This window comes from Tamandua tetradactyla, chromosome 17 (genome assembly GCF_023851605.1).
Source record: "Tamandua tetradactyla isolate mTamTet1 chromosome 17, mTamTet1.pri, whole genome shotgun sequence".
NCBI classification, from domain to species: Eukaryota; Metazoa; Chordata; class Mammalia; order Pilosa; family Myrmecophagidae; genus Tamandua; species Tamandua tetradactyla.
This window is the reverse complement of record NC_135343.1, coordinates 42,415,595-42,436,696: the sequence shown is the minus strand read 5'-3', so window position 1 is coordinate 42,436,696 and position 21,102 is coordinate 42,415,595. Positions and strand designations below refer to the sequence as shown.

The 21,102-nt window shown below is 37.6% G+C and overlaps 1 protein-coding gene across 1 annotated transcript in view; it reads right to left on the bottom strand.

Annotated features, from left to right (window-relative positions):
• ANTXR1 (ANTXR cell adhesion molecule 1) overlaps positions 1-21,102 on the bottom strand; it is a 252,599-nt gene that overhangs the window by 171,851 nt on the left and 59,646 nt on the right. The window contains exons 4-6 of the mRNA XM_077134446.1: positions 1,951-2,032; positions 1,393-1,426; positions 7-86 (exon numbers count right to left, since the gene is read on the bottom strand). Coding sequence (XP_076990561.1) covers positions 7-86; positions 1,393-1,426; positions 1,951-2,032 — 196 coding nt within the window. The remainder of the gene's footprint in view (positions 1-6; positions 87-1,392; positions 1,427-1,950; positions 2,033-21,102) is intronic.

The window sequence follows — 21,102 nt, the reverse complement described above, 5'->3', positions numbered from 1 at the left end:
GCTTACCTCCCTCTCTGAATAGAAAAAGAGATCTTCATGGAGTTCTCCATCAGTCAAAGCAATGATGACGCTGGCTGTCCTGTACCCTGCTCAAAACAAAGCAAACCAATTCAGTCCATCCTGCCACACTTGGGCACACTCTCCTCAGCCCTGGGATTCTATCTCTTAGAAACTCTGCCACCCAAGGTTCAATATTTTGAGAATCCACAACTTCTCTTTTGGGAGTGGAAGCAATGACAGTATGCTGAAAAATGCTTCTGCAGGAGCAGGCTCTAGGGGGAATAGGTTTGGTTTTAGATTTCTCAGCCTCATCTCAAAAACTGGCCAACTTGGTGAAATGGTCATTGACCCAGTAGCTGGGAATGTCTCCACCCATCCAAGTGTGATTATTTCCCAGCAGGAGTCTATGTAACTGGCAGCAAGGCCTTGGAGCAAACTCTGCCACATGGCTGTTCAGGGGTCCTTCTCACAAGCTATAGTCAACTCTATACACCACCTCTGAAGACATTTTGGCAAAGAGCAACAATAACCATGATTTACAAGCTGACTGGAAGTATTAGACTAGTTGGCAAAAAGGAATCCTATTAGAATTCCTTTTAGGATTTTTCAGACTTGTAGTCACGTTGCTGAAGGTTGATTTATTGTAGCAACATCGGTGTGGATGGATACTGGGTCTGTTCTATTTATTGCAGTGTAGGATGATGGAGGAAGTGGACACCTCTAAGGACTTGGAAGGAAAGCCCCACTCTGAAACTTTCTTTTTAAGAGATTTGCTTCAGATAAAGAAATGCTATCCATGAAAGACATTGTAGGTAACAGTAATAACACCTAAAACAATAACAATTATTACTATTTCTATGCAGTAGACATTCCACTAAGTGGATTGCATGCATTTTTTTTTTTACGTAAGTGAATAAAAATTTAAGTCAAACTACTATCTTAAGATATCATATCTAATCACAGTAATGAGAAGGCTTGGAGCTCAGGGAAGGACAAGAAAATTAAATTTGACATAAAAACCCAAGACTTAACTAACCCATCTGACTATTAGCTAATTAAAAAAATTTACTAATTTAAGACTAAGTATTTACTAATTTAATTTAATGTATTAATTTAGTTAATTCAATAAATTAATACAAAACTGTTCTTGGGAGTTACAGACCTGGGCCATAAGAGGCTCTGAACTATGCTTTTATAACTTTTCTTGGTACCAATAGGATAGTAGAATTTGATCCAGTTCCTCCCATCTTCCTTTGTATTTCTTCTTTGGGATAAAGTGTGTGTACATAGGTTATAGACAAAATCACATATGTCTTTTGAAACACATTATTGCTGAGTTAGCTTTTTAGATGCAAACAGAAGAAACTTAAAAAATACATAACATTGTCTTACCTTGACTGTTTTCATAATAAATCTGCTCACTGGCCTGAAAGACATATGAGAGAACCATCAGAGTTGCAACCTCTATCTGCCATTCCATACACCATATCAGGCAATGGGCTCTGATGTTGAATACGCAGTTGGGGTTCAGCCTTGATTTTTTTTTAATTTATGTAATTTATTCAAATATCAATGGATGATGTTCATCTAGAGTTACTTTCACATTTAACTAATGCACTTACAAACACGTATCAGTGTCTTATTTTTCACAGCTTGTGACTTGTTTTGCTTAAGGTTGAAGTTATTGAAATTCTATCTCAACCTTTGAAGCGCCATCCAATAAATGTCACACTAGGGATCGTGGAGACTTGCATTTGGAGTGATTTATGAGTGCTAGCCAAACATTGGTATCAGGTAAAGAGGAAGGAAGTTCATTCTGTTAGGTACAAGCTTACTGGGAAAAAAACATATTCAGTTCTCTTAATACATGTGCCTGATCTCATCAGATTTCCCTATGTTGATGCTTCTACACCACACTTTATATTTGGAATTTAAAATTTTAAAAATTACCCTTTCAAATCCTTCGTGCATGTAAGTGTCTCCCCCTGGCAGGACTTTCTGGAGTTCTTCTAGGCCTTGACGGATCATTTCCCTGAAATTCAAAGATACCTGTTAAGTCTTAGAAGGTTTTTTGTTTTGCTGTCATATGCATCAGTCTTTTCCTTACCTCCAGAATTACCACCATATCGCCCCAACAGCCCCTCAAAAGCCTATCAGAGGGAAAGTCTTTGTATTATATTACACATTCAGGGTCAGCCATAGTGTAGGATGAGTAAGATTTCAAGGACTGAGGAAAGGGCCCTTCCACATGGTCACAAAATCTTTCCATTCCCTTGACGGAACAACTCTTCATTTTACACTGGAACTGTTCTAACAAGCACATGAAAAAATTCTCAACGTCATTAGCCATTCAGGAAATGTAGATCAAACCCATAATGAGATACCACTTCATACCTACTAATGGCCCAAAAAGAAAAAAAAAAGGAAAATAACAAGTAATGGGGAGGATGTGGAGAAATAAGGACCCTCACACATTGCTGATGGGAATGGAAAGTGGTGCAGACACTGTAAAAACAGATTGGCAGTTCCTCAGAAAGTTAAACACAGAGTTACCATATGACCCAGTGATTCCACTTCTAGGTATAAATGATAAAGAATTGAAAACAGGGACTCAGACATATACCAATGTTCATAGCAGCATTGTTCACAATAGCCAGTCAATAGAGGAATGGATGAACAAAATGTGGTATTTACATGCATTGGAATATTATTCAGCCATGAAAAGAAATGCAGTTCTGATGCATACAACAACATGGACGAACCTCGAAACATTATGCTAGGTGAAATATACCAGACGCAAAAGACAAATATCGTATGATTCCACCTATATGAAATGCCTAGAATAAGCAAATTCATAGAGACAGAAAGTAGATTCTGGGAAAAGGAGAATGGGGAATTATTGCCTAATGGATACAAAGTTTCTGTTTTGGGTGATGACAACATTTTGATAACAGATGGTAGCAATGGTGGCATAATATTGTGAATGTAACTGATATCACTGAATTATACACATATGAGCAATGAAGATGGGAAATTCTGTGTTTGTATATATGTTCAATAATAAAAATTAAAAAATAAAAAGTAATTGCATCTGTGGGGGCAAGGGGTACACAGCAATTTAGGCAGATTTATGTCAAGATTCAACGGCTCATATAAGCCAAAAAGAGGTGAGTAATGAGAAGCCAGACAAAGGCCACTGCCAGGGCCGTGGGCAGAAGGGGAGGCGTCCAGAGAAACTCTGCCACCTCATGGTTGTACCAAAGGGAAATAAAAGACCAGGGAGTCTATGCCTTCCAGGACACCAATGAGCCTTCAGTGGCTGGGCCTGTGTGTCCTTCCTCTGGCTGCTCAGGGTGTGATGGAGGTAGGAGGTGGGGGGGGATGGCAGTGGGAAACGTGTAGAGTTTGAGGGTCAAAAAGAATCTTTATGGACCATTCTCTCTGGGATGTAAGGTGTCCAGCTGAATGTCCTTGTCCTTTAAATGCTCCGTACTACACCAAAGGGGGCAAGAGAGAGCTCCTTTCGACTAGGGAAGGAAGTTAACATTATCAGTGTCCTCTGCATACAAGGCACTCAGAGGTTTCTGATTTCATCCTCACCACACTTAAGGTGGGTATCATTATCCCAATACTTATGGGGAGAAAATTTGAGCTCTGAGAGGTTGAGGTTAAGCAGGAGAACAAAAACTTGAAATCAAATCTGTTTGACTCAAAAAGCTCATGGCTTTCCATTCTGCCAAGGAGGGTCCTAGCCTGGAACAGTGCTTGAAACATGGGACACTTTTGACCACATTTGCATTAGTAAAGAAGAATGGTTACTTCTAACACCATCTGAGCATTTATAATGTGTCAGATTCTGTTCTAAACACCTTTCTATGTAATGAATTCTCTTAAGCCTTATGGCAGCTCTTTGATGTAGATATAACTGTTATTCCCATTCCACAGAAAAGGAAACTGAGTCACAGAGAGGCTAAGGAATTTAGTTGCAGATATGGGATTTGAACCTAGAAGCTTCATTCTCAATTACTATGATAAAGTTTTTCTCTTGCATGAATGAATGAATGAAATGAACAGATTACCTGTCTATCTTGGCAAATACGTGGGGAAAGAAGTCTAGTGGAAAATTAATCTTTTGATAAAACAGGTGCCATAGGTGAGCTTGGATCCCAGGCTGTTGGAGGATTTCAAGAGACAAACTGAAAAGTGGTTAGTCTGCACATGTCCCTGGCTTGGGTTCCCAAGTATGTATTTAAAACCAAGTAACTCTTTGCACTAAATAAACATCTCTCTCCTTGGTCTCACACAGAATCTGAAGTTTTAAAATATGAACCATATCATCTTTTACTCTGTATTCTGATTTACCTTTGTCCTGTAGAGATCAACTTCATTAATATCTCTAGTCTAGTTTCTACTTCTCCCCTCAGTTTTGTCAGTGTTTGCTTCATGCATTTTGGAGCACTCTGGTTTGGTGCATACATATTTATGATTATGTCTTTTTGTTGAATTGTTTCTTTTATTAATACATAGTGTCCTTCTTTGTTTCTTTTAACTGTTTTACATTTGAGGTCTAATTTGTAAGATATTAGTACAGCTACCCCTGCTCTTTTCTGGTTGTTGTTTGCAGGAAATATCTTTTTCCGATCTTTCACTTTCAATGTGTTTTTGTCCTTGGATCTAAAGTGAGTCTCTTGTAAACAGCATATAGATGAGTCCAGTTTTTAAATCCATTCTGCCAGTCTATATCTTTTGATTGAGGAATTTAATCCATTACCATTAATGTTATTACTGTAAAGGCAGTACTTTCTTCTACCATTTTGTCTTTTGGATTTTATACGTGACATTTTATTTTTTATTTTTTCTCTTTTTACCTTTACTGATAGTCTTCATTTCTATTCTTTTCTCCAGACCTCTCTCTCCTGTCTTTTCCTATCTGCCTGCAGTGCTCTTTTTAGTATTTCCCATAGAGCCAGTCTTTTAGTCACAAATTCTCTCAGTGACTGTTTGAAAATACATATTTTTTCTTAATCACAAAATGTTTTATTTTTATTTTTTAAAATATTTTTATTGTAAACAATGGACAAACATACAAACATTCTTGACATACATACATTCTTGTCATAATTACAATCAATGGCTCACAACATCATCACATAATTCTGTACTCATCATCATAATCATTTTTTTGAACATTTGTATCTCTCCAGCAAAAGAAAAGAGAAAGAAAAGAAAAAATTTTTTTTAATCTCCCCCTCATTTTTGAAGGACAGTTTTGTTGGATATAGAATTCTTGGTTGGCAGTCTTTCTCTTTCAGGATCTTAAATATCTCATACCACTGCCTTCTTACTCTATGGTTTTTGGTGAGAAATCCATACATAGTCTTATAAAGCTTCCCTTGTGTGTAATGGATTGCTTTTCTCTTGCTGCTTTCAAAATTCTCTCTTTGTCTTTGACATCTGACGATTTGATTAGTAAGTGTCTTGGAGTAGGTCTGTTTGGATCTATTCTGTTTGGGGTACACTGCACTTCTAGAATCTTTAATTTTACGTCTTTCATACATGATGGGAAATTTTCAGTGATTATTTCCTCCATTAGTCTTTCTGTTCCTTTTCCCTTCTCTTCTCTTTCTGGGACATCCATAACACGTACATTCATGCACTTCATGCTGTCATTCAATTCCCTGACACCCTCCTCATATTTTTTCATTCTTTTTCCTATATACATATATATATATATATATATATATATATATATATATATATTTTGGGGGGTGGGTGCATGGTCTGGGAATCATACCCAGGTCTCCCACATGGAAGGCGAGCATTCTACCACTGATCCACCCATGCACCCCTGTATCTTTTTTTGTGTGTAGGATTTCAGATGTCCTGGTCTCCAATTCACTAATCCTTTCTTCTGCCTCTTCAAATCTTGTTGTAGGGTCTCCATTGTTTGTTGATCTCTTCTATTGTGGCTTTCATTCCCATAAGTTCTGTGATTTGTTTTTTCAAACTTTCAAATTCTTCTCTATGTTTGCCCAATGTCTTCTTTATATTCTTCATCTCTTTTTGCCATATCTTCCTTCCACTAACTGATTTTTTATGACATTTTGCATGTCTGTTTTAACATTCTGAATTAGCTGTTCCAACTCCTGTGTCTTATTTGAAATGTCGGTTTGTTCCTTTGACTAGGCCATATCTTTATATTCCTAGTATGACTCATTTTTTTGACTGGCATCTAAGCATTTAACTTCCTTAATTAGTTTATTCTGGAGGTCATTTTCGCTCTCTTACCTAGGATTTTCTTGATGGGTGGCTTTGTTCTCTATCTGTTCTTTGGCATTCAGTTCAACTGAGTCTAGACTTCTAGCATAGGTTATGTTTAACCCATAAGAAATTTTCAGTTCATGTTTTTCTGTTTCTTTCTCTGCTTATATGGAACTTTTTTTGAGGAGGGTCTCCTCAAGAATGATCAATCCCAGTCAGATTTTCCCAGACCAGACAGGCCCACATCTCAGGAGAGAGTAGCCAGTATCGTTTCCTTGAGGGTGAGACTCAGAAGGCTGTCACACTTTCCAATGAAGTTTCCACACTCTGTGCTTTTCCTATCCTGCTGAACATGTGGTGCTTGTCTTCCTGCAGCTTCCCATCAGCATAAAGTGGTGTACTGTTTTAATTTCAGTAACCTTTTCCTGCCAGTTGTGGGGTTGAGACAGATGCTGAGGTAGAGGGTAGATGAGGATGCTTCTGTTTTCCTGTCCCCCACCCTTTAGGGAATGGTCCCCCTTTACCTATTTACTCTGAGTCTCAGACATACCTTAATTCCACCCTTGCCTGGGGCAGTGATGAAGCCTGAAAGTGCACAAAGTTCTATCTAATGAGCAGGTAAGAAGGTAAAAAAAAGAAACAAATCCTTTTCAGAGACAGAACCCAGCTCCCCTGGTTTATCAATCAAGAGCTGCAAGGCGAGCGCATTCTAATCCTTTCTTCTGCCTCATATATCAACCATAGAGTTGGTATATGGCTCTATATGTCCTCAGGCTCCATGTGCCCCCTTTTCTTGCAGTCCAGCCATTTTCCAGTATTTTGTGCTGTCCAACCAAAAAAGCTTTTTCTTCTTCTTCTTTTTTTTTTTTTTTACATCTGCCTGGCCACCTCTCTGCCAGAATTGGGGGCAATTCCTGGTTCCCTCAGTGTTTACTCCAGGTTTATCTGTGCTCAGGGCCTGTTTTCAGCAGTCAGAATTTGTTAATTCTACATCCGAAGCCTGGTTGAGCTAACTCTTTGCTACTAGTAAAGTCTGTATCCTTTCCCCTTGGGAAAGCCTGCTATGCCCAGAGGGAGGGGTTCTGGCTTCTGAGGCTTGGGAGAGTTACAGTTCTGTGTGGAATCTCAACCATTCCACCCATTCCAGACTGCTGTACTATGCATGTCCAGTCATCCATGTCTCCCCAACCATTGTTCCATACAGTTCCTGGCTATTTACTGCTGCTCTGGACGATAAACTAAATTCCACACCTCACTATGCTACCGTCTTGCCATGCCCTCCTCTAAACATTTTTTTTTTTTGTGAGTCTCAGGTCATACATAATCTTTTTTTTATAAGCATTTTTTTATTAATTAAAGAAAAAAGAAATTAACACAACATTTAGAAATCATTCCATTCTACATATGCAATCAGTAATTCTTAACATCATCACATAGATGCATGATCATCATTTCTTAGTACATTTGCATCGATTTAGGAAAAGAACTAGCAAAACAACAGAAAAAGGTATAGAATGTTAATATAGAGAAAAAAATAAAAATAATAATAATAGTAAAAAAAAAGACACAAACAAACAAACAAACAGACAAACAAAAAAAACCCTATAGCTCAGATGCAGCTTCATTCAGTGTTTTAACATGATGACTTTACAATTAGGTATTATTGTGCTGTCCATTTTTGAGTTTTTGTATCTAGTTCTGTTGCACAGTCCGTATCCTTTCAGCTCCAATTACCCATTATCTTACCCTGTTTCTAATTCCTGCTGGTCTCTGTTACCAATGACACATTCCAAGTTTATTCTTGAATGTCAGTTCACATCAGTGGGACCATACAGTATTTGTCCTTTAGTTTTTGGCTAGACTCACTCAGCATAATGTTCTCTAGGTCCATCCATATTATTACATGCTTCATAAGTTTATTCTGTCTTAAAGCTGCATAATATTCCATCGTATGTATATACCACAGTTTGTTTAGCCATTCTTCTGTTGATGGACATTTTGGCTGTTTCCATCTCTTTGCAATTGCAAATAACGCTGCTATAAACATTGGTGTGCAAATGTCCGTTTGTGTTTTTGCCCTTAAGTCCTTTGAGTAGATACCTAGCAATGGTATTGCTGGGTCGTATGGCAATTCTATATTCAGTTTTTTGAGGAACCGCCAAACTGCCTTCCACAGTGGTTGCACCATTTGACATTCCCACCAACAGTGGATAAGTGTGCCTCTTTCACCGCATCCTCTCCAGCACTTGTCATTTTCTGTTTTGTTCATAATGGCCATTCTGGTGGGTGTGAGATGATATCTCATTGTGGTTTTGATTTGCATTTCTCTAATGGCCAGGGACATTGAGCATTTCTTCATGTGTCTTTTGGCCATTTGTATTTCCTCTTCTGAGAGGTGTCTGTTCAAGTCTTTTTCCAATTTTGTAATTGGGTTGGCTGTCTTTTTGTTGTTGAGTTGGACAATCTCTTTATAAATTCTGGATACTAGACCTTTATCTGATGTGTCGTTTCCAAATATTGTCTCCCATTGTGTAGGCTGTCTTTCTACTTTCTTGATGAAGTTCTTTGATGCACAAAAGTGTTTAATTTTGAGGAGCTCCCATTTATTTATTTATTTCTTCAGTGCTCTTGCTTTAGGTTTAAGGTCCATAAAACTGCCTCCAATTGTAAGTTTCATAAGATATCTCCCTACATTTTCCTCTAACTGTTTTATGGTCTTAGACCTAATGTTTAGATCTTTCATCCATTTTGAGTTAACGTTTGTATATGGTGTGAGATACGGGTCTTCTTTCATTCTTTTGCATATGGATATTCAGTTCTCTAGGCACCATTTATTGAAGAGACTGTTCTGTCCCAGGTGAGTTGGCTTGACTGCCTTATCAAAGATCAAATGTCCATAGATGAGAGGGTCTATATCTGAGCACTCTATTCGATTCCATTGGTCGATATATCTATCTTTATGCCAATACCATGCTGTTTTGACCACTGTGGCGTCATAATATGCCTTAAAGTCCAGCAGCGTGAGACCTCCAGCTTTGTCTATTCACCGTTCCCAGCCAGACCGGGAAGCCACGTGTTTGGAAGGGACCCCGGTCGCCGTTCTCCGTGGCTTGGGGATCTCCGATCCAATTCTCCCAGCTGGTCCGGGGGGCCGCGCATGGGTAGGGGGGCGACAGCCACCGCGGCTTGAGGGGACCGCCTGTCCAATTCTCCCAGCCGGCCCGGGAAGGAGGGAGGGAGGGACTCCGGTCGCCTGCTGCCCCGGCCTGGGGAAGCCCGCACCCCTTGGCGATCTCACCGGAGCGGGTTCTCCCAGCCAGTAAGCTGTTCCAGAATGGGGTACGCTGTCTTCTTGGTCTCTGTCGTGGCTCCAGGAGCTGTTCTGAATCATTTCTACTTCTCTAGTAGCTGTTCTGGAGGAGGAACTAAGACCCACGCATCTTACTAAGCTGCCATCTTCTCCGGAAGTCCACTCTAAACATTTTTAAATTGACCACAACTTTACTTTTTCTGTCAACACTATGCTTTGAGCCACCATCACCTCTTGTTTAGGTCACTGGGACAGTGGTTAGCTATCTTTCAACTGCCCTCTTGGCTCATGTCTCATTCATTCTCCACGTGGCTGCCAGCGTATTCTCAGCACATAGGTCAAAACATACCATTCACCCCCCTACTCCAAACACTTCCATAGTAGCTCATTATGCTTGGGATAAAATACCAAATTCTTGCCATGGTTTACTTACTCTCTGCGTGGCCTGGTCCTTGCCTCCCTGTCCAGCCTCATCTTGTACCATTCTCACCTATTCATTTTAGCCAATCTGTTTCTCAAGCTCCTTTCTCTGACAGGCCCTTTGCACTTATAAGCATCTTACCTGGGGATGGAGGACACATTTTGATCAACTTTTCACTGGGTTAATTCTTACACAGACTTCAGTCCCAATGTGAATGCTGAATGCCCAAGGCAGCTTCATTAGACTTTCTCATGACACCCCACAATTCTTCCTAAATAGCACTTTTGACAGTTTAACAAAATTTGATGGTATAATAATTACTGGTTTAGTTTTCTTCCTATTGTCGGCTTTTAACTTCATTAAGGCTGGGGCAATGTTTTTTTGTTCTCCTATGGTGTCTTCAATGTCCACTACAATGACCATACACAACAGACCTTGAAGAGGTGAATAAAGGGAATGGACATTTCCATTTAGTCATTTTGAGAAGCAGTCAATTTTCAGGTTAAGAAATGAGGACTTAGGTAAACCTTAGAATGTAGTGAGGAAAACTTCTTTCTCTTTTTTTTCTTTCCTGGTGCTGGAGATCAGTGTGCCTGGACCTAAGAGAGATTTACATGGAGCTTTCCGGTGGTGGGAGTTGAGCATCACTTGGCCATGTGGAGGGAGGCCAAGCCGAGCAGAGCTGATAATTGACCTTAGGGCAGGTCTGGGACATGTGCTGACTAAAGACCATTCTCTGTGCTATACTTTCTTTTCATTATCCCCCAGATTTCAATAAATTCTAATAATAGGCCTAGTTTAATTTCAACTCTGCTGTGGGTAATGAGGAAAGGCATATATTCTGTGCATCAGAAGGAAAATAAAGATGAGAACAGCATCTTCCACCAAGGCCACAGGGGAGTGTCACTAGCAGTCACCCAGCAGAGCAGAACTTTGCCTAACAAGTCAGTTGGCATCATGAGGGACATGGTAGCAGAGGCAGAGGCAAGGTAACAGGCTGGGGTGGGAAAATCCAAGTCTACTCCTGAGCATGCAGAGCTGGCACTGTGGAAAACTTCAAAACAGCTGGGGAGGGGTTGTTTGGGGTCTGATTTCTGACAATTAGGTGGGAGGAGAGTGGACATTAAAAGTAATTTTCTCTTATTCTTTGCTCCTGGACTGGTGAAGTTTGAGATATTCTGGTAACATTAAAATTGGAATATTGTATGAGGATATGGAAAGGTTCCTTGGCTTCACTATATTTATCCCTGCCAGATAATGTCTGGGAACTGGAGCATTTTCTCTCATCATATTTCCTTTTTTTTTTTTTTTTTTTTTCTGTTCAAGTATTTTCTTGAGCTCTCTGTTTTCTTGGTACCAGAACAATCAAAGGCTGTTTTGGAAAATTTCCTTATACTTGGTGCTTTGTGTTTGGGAAGATATGAACTCACTAGTCTCAGGCAGCGGGTACAACCCTTCATACGCACCCTTGTTTCTCAAAAGATCAAACAGCATTATGCCCCACCTCCCTATTCCGAACCTCTCCTCTAAGCAATCACCACATCTCAGCAAATTAAACACGTTGTCTCTTGGGAATTGTAGTCCATGTTAATCCTGGGACAATAGAACTATTAATAATGGTCTATTCCTTATGTTCTCTTAGAAACTGAAGAAAATTAGGAGAACAGTCTTTTAAAGGGTTTTGATAAGAACTTCTCTGAGGACTTGGATATTACCAAATGAAATGTTATCTTCCTGGGAAATGAGGCTATGCAAGGCTGCTATTAAAGAGCCCTCTTGTTTCCCTTCATGGTTTCACATACACACTAAGTGTTCCTACTCAGGAGTTAAGGTTTTCAGGGCACTATGTCCTGTGTTTTTCGTGCAACCCCCTACAAAATGCAGTAATGGACTTAGAGGAGTTGTTAAATGAAAAATTCTAGTTAGGTACTTTCATTCATCTGAACAACCATTCATTCATCTGAACAAGAATTTATTGAGCACCATGCTGCTTGATAGGAGCAGGGGGTGGGGAATGCCAGTCATAGCGGCTGCTATGATGTGAATCACTGATCTAGGGCTTCAAAGACTAACAATTTCTAATTAGCTGTTCTCGTGACATCTAAGTCTGCCTATTACTACCAAACCAGTAAAATCAGAGCAACAGCCCTTCTTCATCCATAAAAGGGGGATAATAATACTTGCTTCATAGTGTTTTTGTGAGGGTTAAATGACATAATCTCCATTTTTAAAAAGAGGAAGAAACTGAGTCTTAAAGATGTCAAGTAACTTGTCTTGAATTAGCCATCTATTCATGGGCTGACCTGGGATTTGAACCCATTTCTGTTTTTCTCCAAATTCTCTAACTACTAAAGCTTTCTAGTGCTCGGAGCTCTTGAAAATCAGACATAAACTTTTTGCCTACTAAAAAATCTGAAGAACAAAGCTTTATGGAGGATCCAGTACATCCAGTACCAAAGAGAAGGTGTTGGTAAAAGTGGACCATGACCAGACACAGTAATGCTACTGAATACTCCCAGACTCAACAGTGGTGCATTCTGAACTAGGAACACCTAGTGTAACTTCCTATGGTTCTGGGGATTTTCCATACTTCATGAAGATTACTTTTCAGGATTCCAGTTGTGTTGTGACATTCTGATAATATTTAATGATGGAAACATTAAAGGATGAACACACATAAGGACGTCAAGAAGCACTTCAGTGAGAGTTTACTCCGTGTCCCACTGATGATTCTACTGCAAAATCCTCCTTGATGTCATGCAAGGTCGACCATACTTTCATTCTGTAAAAATAACCTTGACTACCATGCAAAAATAATCCAACATCAGCTTTGCATTGGAGAGCAAGTTCTTTGCCTTCTAGTAAAAAACTTTCCGTGGAATTGGACCTTTTTCAAAAGCCTTCCAATTCTTGGCTTTGAAGTTTCAATTCATATAATAAACACACTTCACTGTTTATTACCACAATGTTGTACCTCACAAAATTTCCAGATGACTTGTGACTCTGTTCGCTACAAAGAGCAATCTAATTGCACTTCTGGTGGACCCCGATGGCAGTTTAAGATGCTCCAGGATGCCTTTCCCCCTCAGAATCTTTGAACAATTAGCAAAAACTGACAGTGTCACATTCTGCAAAACTCCAGGGCATAGTTAAAGGGTTGCAGTAGCTGGACAAGTGCCAAATCAAGAAAATGTAGTTTTAAAAACAGTAGGAGGAGCTCAGGGTGCCCTTTCTGGATCTTCCTCCTTCCCCTCTCCAGCATAGTGTGGAGCCTACCTGTGCTCCCGTTCTGGGCCCCTGGCCCTGTTCCAGAGGTATCACAGTAACCTCTGCGTGTATACAAGGGCGCTTGTATGTCAGCACCAATATATCAGGTAGCAGCCTGAAAGACTGAACTAGGAAACTCTTCTCTGGCTCAACCTCCCAGAACTTGCTCTGCAAATAGAAGCCAGCTTGCAAACAGCTTAAGTAATATAAGACGCAATTATGTCAAAGCAGCCTGGGGCAAAGAATTATTGGATTTACAATAGAGCACCTGGAGGGGAAGAATGGAATGTATATTTTATAGAGAGCAGAGTGTTCCCGTGAAGGGGGGGTTGGGGGTGGTTCTAAAGCTACTAGCAAGCACAAGTCCAGGATAAGACTCAGGCTCAGAAAAGAGAAAGAATTTTTTGCTTCACATTCACCTCAAGTTGATCATCATAAGAGGGCTAAACTCTGAAGGCGCACATTGGCCAACACAGAGCCACTTTTCAGATTGTAAAAGATGTATTTTGTTTGAGTTTGATTGTTAGATCTTGGCATTCAAAGAAATCTGTCATATCAACAGGAGTTACAAACTTAAGGAACAGAGAGGTCAAGAACTAAATTCCAGAGTTAACACTTTAAAATAATAAAATGTATAGTTTGCAATGAAAGATTACAAGACAAACAAAGAAATAGGGAATGAAAGAATGAAGTTTTCAAAAACTGATATTCAATAAGTTAAAGAAGATAAAGGAAAACAGAGAAAAAAACTAAGGATATCTGGAAAATGATGAATAACAATATGAGAATCTCAATAAGGAGATAGAAATTTTGAAAAGAGACTGAGCAGAAGTACTGGAGCTGAAGACCACAGTAATAGAAATGAAATTTTCTCAAGAGAGTTTCAGCAGAAGGTTGGAGCTGGCAGAAGAAAGAATCAGTGAACTAGAAGAAAAGATAATTGAAATGATTCAGGTTGAGACACAGAAGGTAAAAAGAATGAAAAAAAAAGAAACCTAAGAAACCTGTTGGACAGGACATCAAGAGTATCAATGTACATATTATGGGATTATCAGAAGGAGAAGAAAAAGAGAGATGGGCAGAAGGAATATTCAAAGACATAACAGCAGAAAACATCCCAACTTACCAAGAGACATGAATATACAACTGAAGAAGCCCAATGAACTCCCCAAAAGGAAAAACTCAAAGAATTACCACACCCAGACACATAGTCTTTGCTGAATGCCAAGGAAATGGAAAATTTTTGAAGCCTGCCAAAGAAAAGCAATGTATTATTTTCAAAGAAGCCTAATAAAATTAAATGCAGACTTCTCATCAGAAACCATGAAGATAAGAATATAGTAGAACAAAATACCTAAAGTGCTGCACTAAAACACTTGCCAATCAGAATTTTATATTAGGCTAGGCTGTCTTTCAAAAATAAGGATGTGATTAAGACATTCCAAGAAAAAACAAAAGTTAGGGAGTTTGTCACCACTAGACTTGCCCTATAAGAAAGGCTAAAGGGCGCTCTGCAGTTTAAAAGGAAAGTACACAGTGAATCAAAGAGACGTAAAGAAATAAAGATCTCCAGTGAAGTTTACCATATGGGCAATTATAAATACGAGTATTATTGTATTATATTTTTTGTTATGTAAACCCACCAAATACTTATTCCAGGTTCTAAAATGCAAATGTATAAAAGTAGTGATAAATCTATGGTTTTGGACAAACAATGCATAAAGATATAATTTGTAGTAAGTACAGTGAAAAGATTAGAGGACGTAAGGTATAGGAACGGTGCAAGTGTATGCTATTCTAAGTTCATAACAAATAAAATGTGATTGTTATAGATTTAGAATATTAAATTTAAGCCCAAAAGTAACCACAAAGAAGATGTCTGAAAAATGTACACAAAAGGAAATAAGTAAGATCTCAGAATGTTATATTACAAAACCTCAAATAAATATGAAATCAGGCATAATAGAAGAATTGAGGAACAAAATGGTATAAGACTTATAAGGAAAAAACATATATAATGGAAGAAGAAAGTCCTACATTATCAGTAGTTACTTTAAATGGAAATGAACTAAATTCTTCGGTCAAAAGGCAGAGACTGGGAGAGTAGCTTTAAAAACCATGATTCAAACTATATACTGTTTATAAGAGATTAATCTTGGGCCACGGTGGCTCAGCAGGCAAGAATGCTTGCCTGGAATGCCAGAGGACCCGGGTTAGGTTCCTGGTGTCTCCATGTATTAAAAAAAAAAAAAAAAAGAGAGAGAGATTAATCTTAAATTCGAAGACACATATAATTAGAAGGTTTAAGGTTAGAAATATATATATGATGCAAATAGTAACAGCAAAAGAACTAGGGTATCTATACTACCAACAGATAAAATAGACAAGTCAAAAACTGTTACAGGGACAAAGAACATCACTGTATACAGATAAAGAAGTCAATTCAAGAGGAAGACATAACTATTATCAAAATATATGCATCTAAAGCCAAAGTCCCAAAATAAATGAAACAACAATGGAAGATTTGAAGGGAGAAATAAATGATACTACACTAATAATAGAAGAGTTTAATATACCACTTTCAATAATGAATAGAACATATATACAGAAGACAATAAGGAAATTGAAGACTGGTTTGATATCATAAACCTACTAGATCTAACGGACATATATAGAGAACATTTTACTCAACAGCAGAACACACATTTTTCTCTAGTGCACATGGGTTATTCTCCAGGATAATGTATATATTAGGTCACAAAACAAGTCTCAATACATTTTAAAATATTAAAATTTTACAATGTTTTTACTTTAACCACAATAGAATGTAGCTCAAAATCAACAACAGAGGAAGAATTGGAAATTCAGAATCATGTGTAATTTAAACAACACACTCTTAAAAAATAAAGTGAATCAAAGAAGAAAATACAAGGAAAATTAGGATATGTTTTGAGGTGAACGAAAAAGAAAATACAACATACTAAAACTTATGGGATGCAGCAAAGGTAGTGCTGAGAAGGAAATTTACAACTCTAAATGCTTACCTTAAAAAATAAGAAAGAAGGGGGTGCAAGGGTCATTCAGTGGTAGAGTGGTAGAATTCTTGTCTGCCATGCAGGAGATCTGGGTTCGATTCATCGGTTCACTCCCTACCCCCACCCCACCTCCCCCAAAATGGTGCAGCAATAATGGGATAGTCACACCGAAAAAGAATGAAATGTGACCCCTACCATACAGCATACTAAAAAAAAAAAAAATTAAAGGAGAAAGATATAAGATCAGAGATCTAACCTCACAACTGGAGGTTTTGAAATAAAAAGAAGTATAAACTAAACCATAGCAAACAGAAGGAAGGAAAATTCAAAGATTAGAACAGAGACAAATGAAAGAGATATTGAAAAAAACAATAGAGAGAATTAAGAAAACCAACCATTGGCTCTTTGAAAAACCAATAAAATCTACAAACTTCAGCTAATCTGACAAGGAAAAAAAGAGAGAGGATGCAAATAACTAAAATCAGAAATGGAAGGGGTAACATTATTATTGACCCCAGAGATAAAAAGGATTATAAGAAGATATTATGAATAACTATATGCCAACAATTAGAAAACACGGATGAAATGGAAATATTCCTACAGACATGCAAATTACTCACACTGACTCAAGAAGAAATAGAAGTCCTCAACAGACCAAAAACATGTAAAGATATTGAATCAATAATCAAAAACTGTTCAACAAAGAAAAGCCCAGGACCAGAAGGCTTTGCTAATGAATTTTAACAAACATTCCAATCCTGCTCAAATCCTGCCAAAAATTTGAAGAAAAAGGAACACTCCCTAACTTACTCTATGAAGCTAACATCACTCTAATACCAAAGTCAGATAAACATACCACGGGAAAAGAAAATTACAGACCAATATCCTTTATGAATATAGATGCAAAAATCCTGAACAAAATACTAGCAGATTAAATCCATTAAAAGAACTATATACCATGATCAAGTAGGATTTATCCCAGGTTTGCAAGTGTAGTTCAACATTAGAAATTCAATTAGTGTAATACATCACATTAATAGAAAGGTGGAAAAATCTTGGGTGATCATTTCAACTAATGTAGAAAATGTGCTTGATAAAATTCAGCACCACTTCTTGATAAAAGCATTTAGAGCACTAGGAATAGAGGAAATGCTGCTCAGCATATTAAAGGACATATATGAAAACCCCACCACGAACAACATACTCAACAGTGAAGGACTGAAAGCTTTCTTCCTAAGAGTAGGAAAAAGACAAGGATGACCACTGTCATCACTGTTATTCAATATTGTAATGGAAGGTCTAGCCAAAGCAATGAGGCAAGAAAAAGAAATAGGCATCCACATTGGAAAGACAGAAGGAAAACTTATCCTATTTGCAGACGATATGATCCTATATAGAGAAATTTCTGAAAAATCCACAATAAAGCCACTAGAGCTAATAAACAAATTCAGCAAAGTGTCAGGGTACAAGATCAACAGAGAGAAATCAGTAGTGTTTCTATACACTGGTTATGAACAATCTGAAGAAGAAAATGAAAAATTCTGTTTACAATAGTATCTGAAAGAATCAAATATCTAGGAATAAATTTAAAAACTGAACCAAGTAGGTAAACAATTTATACACAGATAAACTACAAAATATTGCTAAAAGAAATAAAAGAAGACCTAACTAAATGGTAGGACATTCTGTGTTCATGTTTTGGAAGACTGACCATTATTTAGATATCAGTCTTATCCAAAGCAATTTATATATTCAACACAATCTCAATCAAAATTCCAACAACCTTCTTTGCAGAAATGGAAAATCCTATCATCAAATCTATATAGAAGGATAAGAGTCTCTTCATCAAATGGTGGTGAGAAAATTGAGTGTATATGTGCAAAAGAATGAAGGTGGACCCCTACCTACTCCATATACAATAATTAATTCGTGATCATGGTGATGAATACACAACTATGTGATGATATTGTGAGCCACTGATTGTAACCATATCAAGAATGTTTGTATGTTTGTTCATTGTTTATAATAAAAATATTTTAAAAATTATTTCAAAACAGATCAAAGACCTAAATATAAGAATTAAAATCATGAAACTCCTAGAAAAAAACAATATAGGGACGCATCTTCAGGACCCTATGTATAGGCAATGATTTTTTAGACTTCATATCAAAAGCACAAACAACAAAATAAAAAGAGATCAATGGTACTTCAAAATGAAAAACTTCTGTGCAATAAAGAACTTTATTATGAAAGTAAAAAGGCAATCTACAGCAAGGGAGAAAATATTTGGAAACTACCAATCTAATAAGAATTTAATTTCCAGAACATATAAAGAAATTGTACAACTCAACAGTAGAAAGAGAAATAACCCAACTAAAAAATGGGGAAAAGATTTGAACAGGCATTTCTCCAAAGAAGATATATAAAAGGCCAAAAAAACACATGAAAAGATGCTAAACGTCATTGACCATTAGGGAAATGCAAATCAAAACCACAACGAGATACCGTTTCACACCCAGTAGAATCGCTTGCTATTAAAAAAAAAGGAAGAGAATGTATTGGAGAGGATGTGAGAAATAGGAACATTCCTTCATTGTTGGTGAGTATGTAAAATGCTGTAGCCACTGTGGAACTACTTCCTCAGGTAGTTAAGTACAGAATCACCATATGCTTTGGCAATCTCACTTTTAGGTATAAACCCCAAAGAAGTGAAAACACGAACTTGAACAGATATTTGTACACCAATGTTCATAATGGCATTATTCACAATTGCCAAAAGGTAGAAGAAACCCATGTGCCCATTAACAAATGAAAGGATAAACAAACGTGGTATATATGTTTACAATGGAATATTATTCATCCATAAAAAGGAGTGAAGTTCTGATACATATGACAACAGGGATTAACCTTGATGACATCATGCTGAGTGCTATAAGTCAGACACAAAAGGACAAATATTATATGACCTCACTGATATGAAATAATTATAATAGCAAATTTATAGAGGCAGAAAGCAGAATACAAGTTAGCAGGGGATGGGGTGGGGCGGGAATGTTTTGGAGTTAATGCTTAATTGATATTTCTGTTTGGGGTGATGGAAAAGTTTTGGTAATGGATGGTGGTGATGGTAGTACAACATAGTAAATGCAATTAACTGTGTTACATACTTGAATGTGGTAAGAGGAAAACTTTTAGGTTGTATATGGTACTAGACTAAAATTTTTAATGCAATTTTATTGAGATATATTCACACCGTATAATCAACCAAAGTATACAATCAGCAGTTCATAGTTCATTATATAGTTGTGCATTCGTCATCACCATTGATTTTTGAACATTTTCATTACTCCAAAAACAATAAAAATAAGAACAAAAATAAAATAAAAGTAAAAAGGAACACTCCAAACTTCCTTACTATTATTTTTTGTCTTTATTTTCTTACTCATCTGTCCATATATGGATAAAGGTAATGTCAGTCACAAGGTTTTCACAATCACACAGTCATACCACAAAAGCTATATAGTTATACAATAATCTTCAAGAATCAAGGCTACTGAATTACAGTTCATAGTTTCAGGTATTTCCCTCTAGCTACTTCAATACACCAAAAACTGAAAAGAGATATTTACATGATCACAAGAATAATCTCCAGAATAACCTCTCGACTCTATCTGAAATCTCTCAGTCACTGAAATTACACTTTGTCTCATTTCTCTCTTCCACTTTTGGTCAAGAAGGCTATCTCCATCCCATGATGCCAGGGCCAGGCTCATCCCCAGAAGTCATGTCCCACATTGCCAGGGAGATTTATACCCCTAGAAGTCATGTCCCAGTCATGTAGGGATGAGGGCAGTGAGTTTACCTGTAGAGTTGGCTTAGAGAGAGAGGCCACATCTGAGAAACAAAAGATGCTCTCAGGGGTCTCTTAGGCATAATCACAAGTAGGCTTAGCTTCTCTATTGTAGGAATAAGTTTCAAAGGGATGAGTCCCAAGCTCGAGGGCTTGGCCATTAAAATGGCAGTCCTTAATGCTTGCATAGATATCAGGTCTTCCTCAGGTGGGGAAATTTAATATTTCCACCTTTTCCCTCAGTCCCTCAAGGGGACTTTGCTAATACTTTTTTTTACCTTTTGCCCAGATTACTCTGGGATGTATCAGGGCATCACACTAAACCTGTACAAACTAACAAGAATTCACTTCCTATTCAAGTTCCCATGGAATTATGGTGTTCAAATAAACTGACCATATAAGTTAAATTAGATAGTGTGCTGCTGAAAATATAAATTTTGCACCAAATAAACATCTTTTCCTTTGAGCTCACACAAAAGTTGAAGTTTTAAAATACAGCCAATATCATTCTTTACCCTTTAGTCTGATTTTCTTTTGTCCTAACCAAATCAGCTCCATTAATATCTCTAACTGAAGTCTGATCTCTTTTTCAGCTTTTTAACAGTTGCTGTATAGGGTAATGCTGACATTCATAGCTGCAGAGCTCCAGCTCTGAGCCTCAGGTGTCACAGAAAGTTCCAAAGTTCCAGGGAATCACCAGGTTATAAATAAAGGGCTTAGCATCTCAGAATACTAAGACTAAAAAAACAAAAAAACACCATAGTACTGTCCAACACAGTGAACCTTTATGTAAACTATGGACTATAGTTAAGACTATAATTATAATGATTTGTTCCATCAATTGTAAGAAAGATACTACACTAATGCAAAATGTTAATACAGGGAAAACTGTGTGTACGAAGGGAGGTACATGGAAACTCTGTATTTTCTGCATAATTTTTCTTTAAACCTACAATTT